At 33.7% G+C, this 14929-nt stretch overlaps 1 protein-coding gene across 1 annotated transcript; it reads right to left on the reverse strand.

Annotated features, from left to right (window-relative positions):
- Positions 1-254: 254 nt before the first annotated feature.
- On the reverse strand, positions 255-12780 carry LOC145271307 (uncharacterized). The gene is made up of 2 exons (XM_080126856.1): positions 12677-12780; positions 255-6092 (listed from the first exon to the last, which is right to left on the reverse strand). Exon 2 carries the CDS (start codon positions 3545-3547, stop codon positions 2915-2917), a length of 633 nt encoding a protein of 210 aa, XP_079982982.1. The 5' UTR covers positions 3548-6092; positions 12677-12780; the 3' UTR covers positions 255-2914.
- Between the last annotated feature and the right edge of the window lie 2149 nt (positions 12781-14929).

Genomic DNA, 14929 nt, shown 5'->3' on the forward strand with positions numbered 1-14929 from the left:
ATCAAGTTGATTTTTTAAACTAAACTAAACAACGAAAACCCATTCCACTTCCTTTTCAAAAAAATTTCTACTTCCTCCCATGCTTTACCTTCTTCATCTCCGCATAAGTTTATGTAATTATCATTTCCTTAAAACGGCTATCATATTACATAGTTTTACAGCTTTCAAGAAAAACATGAAATAGATATTTTATATATAGAAATGCACAAATATTTTAACATGTTTTATTTCAAATAATTTGTGAAAATAAAACATTCAATGAAAAGCAAATCTTTATTATATATTTTACAAAACTGACTTTATAAAAAAGAAAGGGAACACACTGCAAATATTGTGCTTATTATATATATAATATTCAATAGAGGATTGATACTATAATAATACATATACAACATGCATAAATTAAAATATCATGGTTAAGCATATTGTACGACCGGGCAACGCCGGGCCTCAAGCTAGTCATTCAATAAAGACAAAAGAAATTTAAAAAGTTGGTTCATCAATAAAAATGATGTAAACAGTTGTTTACAAATAATGATTGACTTTCTGAGTACAAAAATTAAATTTTAATAAAAAAGGGCGTGTCACATTTCAGTAACAATACAAATATATAAAAAAATTCATTTACAGATACAGAAAATAAAACTATGTTTTCTATGGTATTAGGTGTGATTATTTTATTTTGTTGTCGATATGATTTCAGGAATTTTCATTTATTCTTAATATATAAATATTGATCTGCTGATATATTTATAATGTTTTTGAGGGTTATATTTATTTTCTGTTAAAAATAAAATGATTTTCTTCACAATTTTTATTTCATTTTTAAGTTATAAAAGTTTTATTGATTAAATATTTCAACAAATCTTTATGTTAGCACATTTTCTTTCTTACATTTTTATTAACATATGAAGCAGCACGTTTTTTATAAAAAGGTACCAAATAATTCAATAGGAGAGATCATTTTAGCATTCAAAGATTTAAGTAAAATTTGAACATATCGTTTATTAGTTCAGTAGTTATACATGCAACGTTAATATTTTTGTTCCTTTTTTATAATTAGTTGAATTTTTCTTCAGTGTAAATCTACATGTGTTGCAATCGACATGTAAGAAATAACCCGACGAGTATGTCGTGTTCTTTTAAGTCTGTTTTTTTTTATTGAACAAGAGAAACATTCTTCATATTTTACTTTATATCAACCACCTTTTCATATCAGCTACAACATGACAACCATGTAAATAAATATGTCTCCTTATATTCTGCAACATCCTGGATTTTTGGAGAAAATATGAACAACAAAACATGTTGGGTTTCAAGTGATGCTAATTCAGTTTTGTGTAAGACAAGAGCAAGAATTTGTTTTTCTCCAAATAAACAATTGTGTTAACATCTGCCACATAACATGCGACTAAATAAAGTTTGGATCATGCATGCATTTGCATTTGTTGCAAAATTGTAAATGAAACAAATACTTTATGAGAATAGTTTTTCTTTAGCAACACATATTACATTTGTTTTAAAAGAATCAAATACTTCACATGAATATAGTTTCTATGCAGCATATGATACATAGTGCATCTTTATAAAAAAGTAAGACAGATATATAAGAATGATTTTGTTTAAAGCATTTGCTCATATGCAACATTTCAAAAAAATTTTGTTTTACTCAGTATGAGCTCGCATATGTTCCATCATACTATGTTCCATTGCAAAAACCAATGTAGCATACTTCACAAGAATATGGTTTCTCTTCAGTATGTGTTAGCATTTTCTTTAAGTCAGAGATCGGGCATCCCACCAGATGCCAAACACTCACTTGCTAGTTTATATATTCTAACTGAGATATATTTTAAGATTCTAGCCGTCCCCTTAAGTGCAATTGGTTGAAACTGCTTTGCACTTCTGGGTATGGGGCAGCCAAACCAGCTGCAAACATTACCCTGCTTTGCATTGAAACCAAGAGCTCTTTTTAGTATCCTTGTTGTTCCCTTAACTGCAATTATCTGGATCTCTTTTGCAGTTAGTCCACCAAGAATAGAAAGGTAGGACTTCAGGTTCTTCTTCATAAGCACTGTGGCAACTATAATATTTGTTCTGTTTCTCCCTTTCAGCTCTGTTCAGACCTTCAGCATTAGGAACACTTACTTCAACTAAGGGTGGAACTCTCTTTGACTTATTCCATATAACTATGTCAGGTTTCACAGCAGCATTTTCAAGCTAGATGGCTGTAGGGGTTACATGGTCGTAATGTATTGTATATAAATCATTTCCAACTGTTCTTTCAAGTTTATGTTCCCAGGATTTGCTGCTACATTGAGTGTTTATTTATTACAGATGGTCCAGTGGATGTACTTACATACTCCATCATGTCTCGCTTTGTAGTAGCCATCCCCCCAAAAAAACTTTCAACTTTATACTAGATGGCTCTCATTTTCCAATTCGGTGTGGTAGAATCTACATTTATTGTCATTAGTGAGACCTGTCATCTTCTTAAATGCATTGGTCATCAATCTCTGGTCTTGAGCAGCCATTATAACCCTTTCCTCATCGTGGTGAAGGATCCCCTTTTGGGCCAAGGAACGTTCTTTGTCTATTCCTGGGAGAATACCACCAGAAAATACTTTGCACACTGATGTTGGTCCCACACTTTAATATTCTTCTTTGGAAGGTCTCTGGCTCTTGTCTCTTGATATCCATATACCACTGAGAGGGTATGGTACTGGGAGTTTCTCAGATACTGGCCTGTGCTCCCTATGTTGGTGGTTTATCTATGGGAGCCCTAGTCCCCTTTCTCCCCTGGGCAAATACAATATTGGTAGACACTGATTTCTCTATTTTTTCATTTTTCTTATCATTTTGTTTAAGCCAGGGATGGGGCATCCTACCAGATGCCAAACATACACCTGCTATTTTAGACACTCCAACCGAGAGATCTTTTTAAGATTCTAACCGTCCCTTTAAGTGCAATTGTTTGAATCTCCTTTGCACTTGGTTTACCTGGTATATTTGTAAGATAGTTTGTAAAATTCGTTTTCATAAGTCCGGTTGCTCCTATAATTACTGGAATGATAGAGATCTTCTTAAGGTTCCAGTTTCTCTTCATGTCATACATAAGACCCTGGTATTTGGTAACCTTTTCCCTCTCAGCTCTGTTTAACCCAGCATCATTCGGGACACTAACTTCCACCAAGGTTGCTTCCTTCTCCTTCTTGTCCCATATTACAATGTCGGGTTTTATAGCTCCGTTTTCTAGGTACGTGGCTGTAGGGATTGCATAGTCATAGTGGATGGTATATGACTTGTTTCCGACTGTTCTTTCGGGTATATGTTCCCATGACTTCTTGCTGCATTCGATATTTAACTTATTGCAGATCGTCCAGTGGAGATATTTGCATACTTCATTGCGTCGCATTGTATAGTAGCCGTCCCCTAGCAGAACCTTACAGCTAGAAATCAGGTGGCTCACACTCTCTACTTCTGTGTGGCAGAACCTGCATTTGTTGTCTTTGCTGAGACCACTCATCTTTTTAAACGCATTGGTCATCAAGCCTTGATCTTGGGCAGCTATTATAAACTTCTCCTGGTCATAGTGGAGCGATCCATCCTTTAGCCAGCTTATAGACCCTTCCTTATCAATATAGTCTTGGTTATATTCGTCCAGAAAATACTTGGCCCGTTGTTGGTTGGCCCATTCTTCAACTTTCTTGTCATGGAAAGCTTTAGTGTATTTCTGGCGACTTTTTCTGGCTATTTCAGTCGCAGGTATCTTTTCTGTTTCTGTCTAACTTGTAAGACAGTCTTTCCCAAAATGTTTGGCCAGTTTGGTGATGGATGTTGTTCTACTGGCTCTTGATTCCTGATGTTGGTGTACCATCTTTAGAGTTGGGTTTTTAGAGCTCATCAGATATTGTCCGGTGCTTACCATAGTTGCACGATGTTGATGGTCAATCTCCGAGAGCCCCATACCTCCTTTCCATCTGGGCAGATACATTCTAGACAGACACTGGTTTTTGTATATTACTTTATACATTGTCAGCATTTTACGTGTCTTAGTGTCTAGTCTATTTATGTCTTTTTGTGGCCAGTCGACAATACCAAAACTGTATGTTACCACTGGCATGGCTAGTTGTTTAATGGCAGTTATTTTGTTTCTGGCTGTGAGTTCTGTTTTACAAATCTTCTTGACTCGGCGTATGTACTCACTTCCAATCTTGTTTCTCATCTTGGCATGCTGGATGGTATCATTCTCTTCTATGCCAAGGTATGTGTATCCTTCCTGCCCTTCTAGGTCCTTGATGGTGGTATATTCATCAAGCTGTATATTTTCAGTTTCGATCTTCTTCCCAGATTTGATGGAGCACTTGGCACATTTGTCCAGTCCAAATTTCATGCCAATATCTTTTTATTACTTTATACATTGTCAGCATTTTCTCTAGTATGCGTTCGCATATGTCGCAACACATACTGTTTCCTTGAAAAAAAAGTACCACATACTTCACATGAATATGGCTTCTGTTCCATATGTGTTTGCATATGTGATCTCATATTTGGCTTGGTTGCAAAAGAAGAGCTACATACTTTACAAGAATAGGGTTTCTCTCCAGTATGTGTTCTCATATGATCCTTCATACTTTCTCTTCTTCTAAAAGAAGAGCCACAAACATCACATGAATATGGTCTTTCTCCAGTATGAGTTTGCATGTGTCGCAACATACTCCTTTTCCATGAAAAAGAAGAGCCACATACTTCACAAGAATATGGCTTCTCTCTATTATGTGTTCGCATATGTGCAATCATATTTTTCTTGATTGTAAAAGTGGAGCAACATACTTCACATGAATATGGTTTCTCTCCAGTATGCGTTAGAATATGTACTGACAAATGTTGTTTGCGTGCAAAAGAAGATCCACATATTTCACAAGGATATGGTTTTTCCCCAGTATGTGTTCGCATATGTTGCATCATATTTTTATTGAGTGCAAAAGAAGATCCACATATTTCACAAGAATATGGTTTCTCTCCTGTATGTGTTCGCATATGTGACATCAGATTTCCTTTCTGTGCAAAAGAAAAGCCACATATTTCACAAGAGTATGGTTTCTCTCCAGTATGTGTTCGCATGTGTAGAATCATGCTTCCTTTTGTTGTAAAAGTTGATCCACATACTTCACAAGAGTAGGGTTTCTCTCCAGTATGTGTTCGCATATGTAGAATCACATGTTCGTTTGTTGTAAAAGTTGAGCCACACACTTCACAAGAGTATGGTTTCTCTCCAGTATGTGTTCGCATATGTATTAGCATGTTTCTTTTTGTAGTAAGAGTAGAACCACATACTTCACAAGAATGTGGCTTCCTTTTTGATTTTTTCCCCATGTGTTCCGACATATGATTTCCTAGTAAAACATACTTCACACAGATTTTTGTTTCTCTTCGATATCAGATTCCTAGTTCACTTTTTATAGTCGAAATATTTAACAATTATATTTCTCTGAATTCTGTTTCTGCTTTTGTACATGAAACGAAGTGAAAGAATAAACATGTCTTGAATTTCATCTGTATTTTATTTGGAGTAGATCATTGAATGAGATTTTTTACACATTTGAAATTAGAAATATAGTTTATGGTAAGTAATGAGATATATCTTTCTCATATTTAGTGATACATTACTTCTTTTAACTGTAATTGATAAAAATATATGAATATAACATGTGTTTGTATCTTTGTATATTAGCTAACGTATATATCTTGATGTAAAATTTAGTAGAACTGATTTTCTATCTGTGCAAACATAAACGATATACTCACTCAATTTTTATACATATTTCATAGATAATATCCAGAACACTCCACCAATAAAGATGTATACTTTCTCAGAATTCGATGGATTTTTACATATTTAAAAGGATGATTCAACAAAGCTCTTTTTGCAATCCATAATGAAACTATATCAGTTTTAACAGTTTTTTTTCTGTTTAGTTATTTAGTTGCTTGAAATTATGCATTTATTTAAGGTTCAGAAGTTTCTCTCGTTTCCAACTTTTAGCTTTAGTCAAAGAACATTTGTATTCTTGTTATGATTTCTGGATATTCTGCAAAATTAAAACAAAACATGTGAATTTTATACATGTTCTTTATAACCAAAATTATTTTTACAACATTTATATGTCAACATTATTTTAGAAATAAGATTCAGCATTGTATGCTAAAGTCAAACTTATAGTAATAATGTGCAATTTTAATTCGTCCGAAATTTATGGATTTTATAAACTATATGATAAGAGTATGCGACAAATAAAACAATTCTATTTATAAATAATGTTGAATTTATTTTTCATAGAAACTTCAATAATGAGATCTGAAGTAAATAAAATGAAATGTTTTTAACGCAATTCACATATTTTATACAGGTCAGCAAAATGAAATTCGTAAAAGATATTTGAGAAACACAAATACTTTGTTGAGTACAAATCACCCCTATTTCAGAACTAAGTGGAATCAACCAGTCCTATAACTACCACTGGTTTCAGAGACTTAATGGAGACATTCATACCATGTTCAACCACGTGCTACGAACACGTTCCTCTCATACCACTTTAATGGCTCCTGTATTCTTTATGATAAATATATATTATATTTTATACACTTTACACTATTTGTGGTTTCTTTCATTTGTAACCCCTTGCACGGGTCTACAACAACTGGCTGACGAGGACTATTCAAGAACTTCCTGAATAAATCTACAATAATTGTTAACAACAACCGAATTAGGAATATTCAGGCAATGAATTCACTTAAAAAAACAGCCATTTGAAAACATTTTACGACCAAAACTCGAAAATTCAAAAGTATTTATATTTCAAAGGTTTGGTGAAGAACAGGAAAAACTATTTGTTAACGTTGGGGAAAAAACAACATTCGAGCGTAAAAGTCGTCAACACGGGCTAAAAAACAGTTCAAAGAAGTATTTAACGAAGACGTTGTGAAAAACCCTCATCTTGCTGTTAAAAAGCTACTAAAACGTAAACTACGAACTAAAACAGAACTCATAAGACGAATTGTGTGGAGAATTATTACTACTGAATTAACAAGACTAAGTTTTCAGTAAGTACAAAAACATTTGTCTTTCTAAAAAGCATGTCTTGTTAATATGCCTTAGAGTTATAAGGCATTAGCGTTGGAAAAAGAAAAAAAACACTCCTGCAAAGGTAAATCATATATTTTATTTTATTGGCTAAAGTAAGTATTTGCACAAATTAAAATAGAGGTCAGATTTTAATCTGATTAAAAAAAACTTTTCATTGGTAAATGTGACTGTACGTCGAAGAAGAAAAAGAAAAACGATTTTGCTAAGCACGACAAATAAAGTCTTAATTATCCCTGACTCATTTCAATCCGTAACAAGAGATTACTGTTGCAACTGACGCAAGTTCTTATGGGATTGGGGCGTGCATTCTACACAAGATGCCTGATGGGTCCACTATTGATCAAGAACTTTACTTTCTGCTGAGAAGAATTACTCCCAAATCGAAAACAAAAGCCCTGGGAATCATATTTGGTGTTACAAAATTCCACTGATTTCTATACGGTCGTAAATTCAAATTGCAAACTGACCATAAGCTGCTAATAACCATCTTTGGCTCTAAAATGGTCTGCCAACTTATACAGTCAACCGACTTCAAAGATGGGGGGGACTATTCTACTGAATTACGATTTCAGTATGGAATTTCTTAATATCAAACATAATAAAGCTCTGATCATCGACCCCTAAAGCAATCCCACATTAATATTATGCAGATTTGATATGCATTCATCACAGACAACCTGAAGTTATCTCTTCTCCAGGAATGATGCAATTATACTGAGCATTCCTCGAATAATAATGTTTAATATAAATTTCATTAGAAGCATTTCATGTCAGACCTTAGCAAAGGCTTTGGATATATCAAGGGTTACCGACCAACCTTCCTCTACCTTATTATTTACATGGTATATGCAATCAACTATGACTACTACTAAATATCTGTAATAGAACGAGCTTGCCTACATAAATAATGTGGAGAATTGAGAAACAAGATGTTCACATTAGATTTAAACTTTTGCAGATTAGTACAGTCCGGGAAGCAGAAAATAGGAAAAGAATTCCAAAGTCTACAGACTATGGGAAGAAAAAAGTAGACATTTATTTGACATCTACCAGAGTTTAATAGAAAAGGATTTGGATTTAACCCGGCATATTAGTCAGGAATATGTACATTTAAGAGGCAAAAGTACTATGGATTCGTCAGAGGACTTTCCATTAAAATACTTGTAAAATAAGCACAGAGATGTTGGAGCTTGTAGATAGTTTGGGACCTATAAGATTTGAGACTATTTTTAGACTGACTAAAAGTGAGAGATCAGTGGTAGATACATCAGCCAAGATGTGGCAACAATAATCTATGCATATACGAATTGTAGCTTTGTAAAGATATGTTTTCTGATGTAAGTTTGCAATGCTAAACAAAAATAAAATGACATCCAAAATAAAATAGCGATCAAACCAACAGCCACCCCAATAAAACCCATTTGTGTCTTCCTTTGAAGCCTAAATTAAAAAATATCCGTCGGTAAAGAAAGGGTGATTTGCTGTTGATATTTCACTCATACAAAGATATCTAGCATCAATTTATTTTTGTCTATATGTACTTGAGTTATAGAGGATGAATTTGTAGAATGCATGCATCCTTTGTGTAATAGCAACTGCACATTTAAAAATTAATCAAGAGAAAGTGGAGTTTGTTATGTTACTTTTATGTGGGGACATGTGCTTCAATGCTTTGTACCATTAAGTTTCATCATTAGCACACTGTTCATCAGCGAGAGAAAAGATATTAGTCAATAAGGCACCTTGAAGTTTTTTCTAACAGATTCCCAATCAGCCTCTTCATAATATCTTGTCATTTTTAGCAACGCCTTCTCAACTTTGGCTCAGGAATTAAGAGGGATGACTCCCGATATCACAAGGTGATCTCCATTCCTAAGTATATTATGGGCAATTGTCACACAATCCTCGGGTACTGTATTTATAAATAGGTCTATTAACATAGCTTGCTTATCTTCATGTTTGTGAAATCGAGTTGAAAATGTGACTGTTTGTGTAAGGAAATGAGCTATATGGAAATTGTTAGTGCAACATTGTGTTGTGTCTTAGTAATTCGAGAAGCCAGGCCTATTACTGAAGTAAACATTAAAAACATCAAACACATATACTCGAGCATTAATATTTAAGGAGAGTGCTGTATCTATACAAGTAACTAACAAAGTGTTGAAAGGCTAGTCTAAGACACATGACGGCTTGATCATCTGATTCTAGTCAAAAAGAGGGTGTTACGAATATAGACTCAAAGTCTGTGCATATATGCGTCTGAATTCTTACAGCAGATGAGTATTCTGTCATGATAAAACAAAGGAAATTGATGATTGGTTTCACATAATGTGACAAAACCTGAGGAGAAAAGAGTTTACATCATCTGGATAACTTCTAACCCCACTGATAATTGTGAATGTGAGCTGCAAAGGAGGATGCAAATTAGTTTTTCTTGATGTAACTATAAAGCATGGAAAGCAAACAAGTTTTGTTTTAGAAATTAATTTGTGTTGTATAGATGAATAAAATATGGTTACAAATACTGGTTTGATTGGGATTTTTATATGGGATGAGACTTTGTAAAGAATGACATTACATATAATAGTTTCCGTTTGTTGGTGTACTGTGTTGGGCAAAGTGGGTAATTTTTATACCAACTGTGGACACACAAGTAGATTATTAATGTAGTCTTGTCAAAAATGGTTGTAGCTTGGAGAAAACTCACCAAAGAAAATTGAACAATCCTTTCCATGCACAACATGGCACTACAGCCATTCTGATATTAACTGATCTAAGCGCTACTAAAGTCTTTTGCAGTGTTGAAACAGAAACAAGACAAACTGCTAAACATGCACCTTCTACCTGTCAGAGAAGGAAGTTCAAAACCAACTTAAGTGGTATGAAAGCACCCTTAATTTTATAAGTTTGTGAGAAAGAGAAAGAAATTGAGAATAAGGAGACGGGATTGTCTTAGTCAGAAAATAATATCAAGTTCTGGATGCGTCTGATGAGTCCCTGATTTTATACCACTGCACCTAGATAATAGACAATGAAGGAGTGTAGAAGTTAGATGATATGCATAGCCTACTTACTCTTTAAGGAATTAGGTTTGCAAACCAGATTTGTTCAATGTCATTGATTGTCAAAGGATCTCTTCCCCTAAGTGTTTCAGTGCAATGACCTAAACGGTCAGTAGATTAGGATTTATATCAGTTGTTTTTCTCTTAGATGGATGACCTGAAAAGATCTATGGGTCCATGATTCTAAGAGGGTTAACGATGAATGTAGACGGTAGACCAGGCAATTCTACGGTCACATATGGCTGGATTAAATAATAAGTATCTTACTTTTGCTCCTTTCTAAAGAAATAAGCATAAATTTGAAGTTCCATTCTAATAATAAGTCAAAATATAAAGCATGGGAAGAAAAGCAATTTGGTTTTAGTAATTAATACATGTTAAATGAAGTATAGTTAAATAATAAATAAATTAATATGTGTTAAATGAAGTATAGTTAAATAATAAATAAATTAATACATGGTAAATGAAGTATAGTTAAATAATAAAAAGGAAACACTAAACATTTCATTAAAATTAGTTGATCTCTTGAATTTTTTGAATTTGGGGGGAATTTTAAAACACAGGAATGAGGTTTAAATATGTCAACGTTTTGGAGATTGACCATTCATTTGCTTGTAATCCTTAGGAAAATGGCCGTGTACTTGGTAGAAGAACAATAAAAATGAATGTGGTAACATTGACATTTTTAAACGAATGTCGTCAGCGCATCATGATGATCATCAATGCAATTCTGGTCATTTTTGTTGTCATTGTCAGTTTAAAGTTACCTCTTTTTCTACAGCATTCTTTACTAAAAACTAAAATATTTTCTTATAAACACTAAAATTTATTTATTGTTGTGTGTGATGTTTTATGTAACACCTACCATCTCTGAAGCATTTCCTTTTCTTTTTTAAATATTTATGGGTCTTTAGTGTTTCGATTAGCATACATTAATAATAGGTATGATACTAATTTTCGACACTTATAACAGAAATAGAAGTAAAAACTAGGAAAATGAAATTAATGCATCGTAATTTTTACTCTACATTAAAGAATAAGGATCAGGGTTTAAATCGCATATAAACATTCTTTATCCAATAAAAAAAATGATTAAAACAGACGAAATTTGAATTGAACGTCACAAAATAACCAAACATTAAAAAATGAGAAATTAAAATGGCGTCGCAGATATTCAAAAACACAGGTCTAATGGAACATTAAAAATATAGGAAAAATAACTAATTTCAAATGCATATATTTTTTTAAAGATTTTGTTCAATCATTATTCAAATGAAATATAACAGTAAAAACCTTAACTGTGGCTTGAAATATTATGAAAAAGACATATATAGAGAGGATATCCAGAAAAGAATCATATTTTAAGCAGATGACCACTAAAACAATTAACTTCCGGTTTGAAATGCTAGCCATTAACTGAGAAAACTGTTAAATAGTAAAAAAAAAAAAAAAAAAAAAAGTAATTTTTTTTTTAAATAGTAAAACTTAAATAATTGTAATATATTTTCCAAATTCTATTTTCCCCAAAAATCGATAAAAAAATCCTATAAAATAATGATGAAATAAATATATTTTATTTCATCATTTCAGTATATTTTAATATGAAAAAAAAAAAAAAAAAAAAAACTATGACGGGAATTTTACCCCACCACAAACAAATAAACAATCAAACAAACAAAAAAACAATGATAATATCGCGTTAGAATGGGGAGCAAAATATGAGGGTTTTTTGTTTTTTGCATATTATTTTCTTTAAATTCATATTTTTAAAGTGAGTCTGTAAAAAACAATTTAACGAATTTATCAGTTATTTATATATTATTTCATTTTTTTAAAAGAATGTTAAAAATCGTGTTTTCATTGTTTACGTCAAAATATGCAGAAATAACATGCAATTCCAATTTTCCCGTTTTATCTTTTGGGGTGAATTTTTAACAAATTCACCGGTTTTATAGAAAATAAAATATTTTTTGGAAACTTTCTTCTTGAAAATACTGCAAAAATTACAATGAACCAATTTTATTTTTAAAAGTTTTTACTGTTATTATTTATGGGGCGGGGGTGAAAATTTTCCTTTTTCCCATACTAAAATTAATAACAACACCACGAATTTGCGACGTTTTCAATAAGCACTAAAAAAAAAAAAGCTTTAATACCAAAAATATTACACGATTGGAAAGAATTCTATAATCTTACTATTCTCCGTTTACATGAAAATATTGAATGTTGACTTATTTTTATATCAAAACAAAAGGGAAACATAATGGTTTGGACGCGCCCCACTCCCCAGTAATAAAAAAGAACGACCCTCTTGCACTTGTAAATGGAAATTAGGAAGATAAAAAAAGGAACAGCAGTTGTTTAACACCAGGTGAGAGAATGCAATTTGATTAGATAGAGAAATTATGACGTCATTACTATGAAGTATTTATAAAATAAAAATCAATTAAATTCAACTAATACTTACTTTTTTGTACTGCAATCTGCTTTCGACAAAGAAACGGTTATAAGAAAAACGAGATGAATTTGACCCATGGAAGTCGTCTTTTAAGATGGTGACCGGAAAAGCAAATTCGCAGAAAATGGAAAAAAATATTTTTATTTGTTGTAATTTAAAGTTTCGTTTTATTTTTTTTGTTATTATGTATTGTGTTGAATAAAAAAAATGTAATTTTATTTTTTTTCAAAATATGTTAATTCTTTTTGTTTATATTTTCCGTTAAAGTAAAAGTTTCTTTGGCACTTTGCACACGTTCCTTTTCCTTTTTAAAAAGGCTGAGTTGTTTTTCTTCTTCAATATTTCGTTACTAACAATTCTTGTGTTTACTGCTGCCTGCTCTTTACTTGTGGTTAAATACAATGACCCCACAACTCAATCTTCACTCTTCAATCCTGCAGTCCAATGCACTTCTGACAGCAATTGCTTCTGCCAAACAAAAAAGACACCCTCTCTCCCAAATACAGGCTTTTTATAGGACAAAACCGTCCAAAGTTATTTGCATACTCTTCCCATGATCTCTAGTCTATAAATAGACGCAGTGGCCATTCTCTTCTTCTTCTTCTTCTTCTTCTTCTTCTTCTTCTTCTTCTTCTTCTTCTTTCTTCTTTCAATCTCTGAAGCGGGCGTTGCCAGTGGTAAAAGGTTTGCACGATTTTTTTTTTTTTTTTTTTTTTTTTACTACACGCCCCCATGATCATTAAAGATCATTCACATCTCATAATCCCGTGTCCAGATCGGCGCATTGCGTTCTCTTTGCGGTCTCTGCATCGGCACCGGTTCATCTTCATCACTCCCTGGCTCAGTACCACCATCCTCATCACCTAACTGGACCACACGCCTTAAATCTAAAACATGTGGTGGCATTCCATTGACACTTAAGTTGTTTGGGGATTGCACTCCTGTTATCACTCCTCTTCCCCACTGCGTTGTGCATCGGGCATTAGGCGGTTTTACCCAAACATCTTCTCCTATTTGGATTCTGGCTGGTCCTTGATCATTAATTTCCGGTGACATGTCTCTAGGATGCCTCCATTCGTAATTAAAGATTGCTCTATGTGGTACTGTTTCATCTCTTTGCCCGACCTTAGGGGGCATGTTGTACCAAAATGTGGTCTCTTCAGGCGGTATTCTTCCTCTCTCAGCTATTGCTTTCACGGTCCGATGATGTCGCTTCACAATGCCATTTCCTCCAGGTCTGTAGGTTGCCCTGTAATAACTTTTAATCTTCCATTTTTTTTGCATCGTCTGAAAGATTTCTGAGCGAAAAACAGTGCCGTTGTCCATTATCACCTCCCTTACTAGACCTCGTTCAAGCATCACCTTTTCTAATTCAGTTGCAACTGCAGATGCGGCTTCCACTCGCTGTTCCTTCCATATCGCCAGTCTACTTGCCCCACAATGAATTATTGATAAGTACGCTCCCCCTCGGTAGTGTGCTATGTCAATAGCTAGTCTCGTTCAGTTCGTTAAAACTCCAATTTCTCCAGGGTTATGTATATTTGGGGCAGGATCGATCGATTGACACTGAACACAGTTCTTTACTATCATCTGAATTTCTTCCCGTTTTACATTCGGGTCCACTTGCCTCACCAAATATAATGTTCTCTCCACTCCCATGTGATGCATGTCATGCAACTCTTTAATTTCTCCAATTCCAAGACAGCATATCGGCGCCTCCTCTTTCTCAATTAACCACTGTTTTTTTTATCCGTGTTAGCGCATCTGCTTTGTTTCTTTCAGAAGGCACAAACACTGCTTTATTTGCAGTTTCAATTCAGACATCAACTCTCTAAGCATCCCTAATCTCCGCTTTATTATCACTTCTCCGGCACCCTTTGTTCGTATTCTGCCACTCTCCTCCACAGTAGAGTTCACCCAACTGAGTACAGTGGCTGAATCAGTTCTTATTTCAATATTTGTCAGTCTCCATTTGATAGCTAAATTGACACCCTTTAGAACAGCATCTAATTCAGCTATGTTAATGTGATTAAAGTCATCACTTTTCCTCAGCCAAGTTGCATCTTCCGCCACCACACCGCCAATACCGACAACCACGCCAGTTGCAACATTGCTTGCATCACACCACACGACTCCTGTGCTCACTTCAGGTATGTGCCAAGCGCCATTAACAGGGTCTTCTTTTTTTCACCTCAGCTAGAACCTCCTGCATCACTTTCATGGTTTTGCAATCAACTTTTTCTTCCCAATCCATTCCATTTG

Source organism: Euprymna scolopes, chromosome 46 (assembly GCF_053919585.1).
Source record: "Euprymna scolopes isolate OS-2025 chromosome 46, ASM5391958v1, whole genome shotgun sequence".
NCBI classification, from domain to species: Eukaryota; Metazoa; Mollusca; class Cephalopoda; order Sepiida; family Sepiolidae; genus Euprymna; species Euprymna scolopes.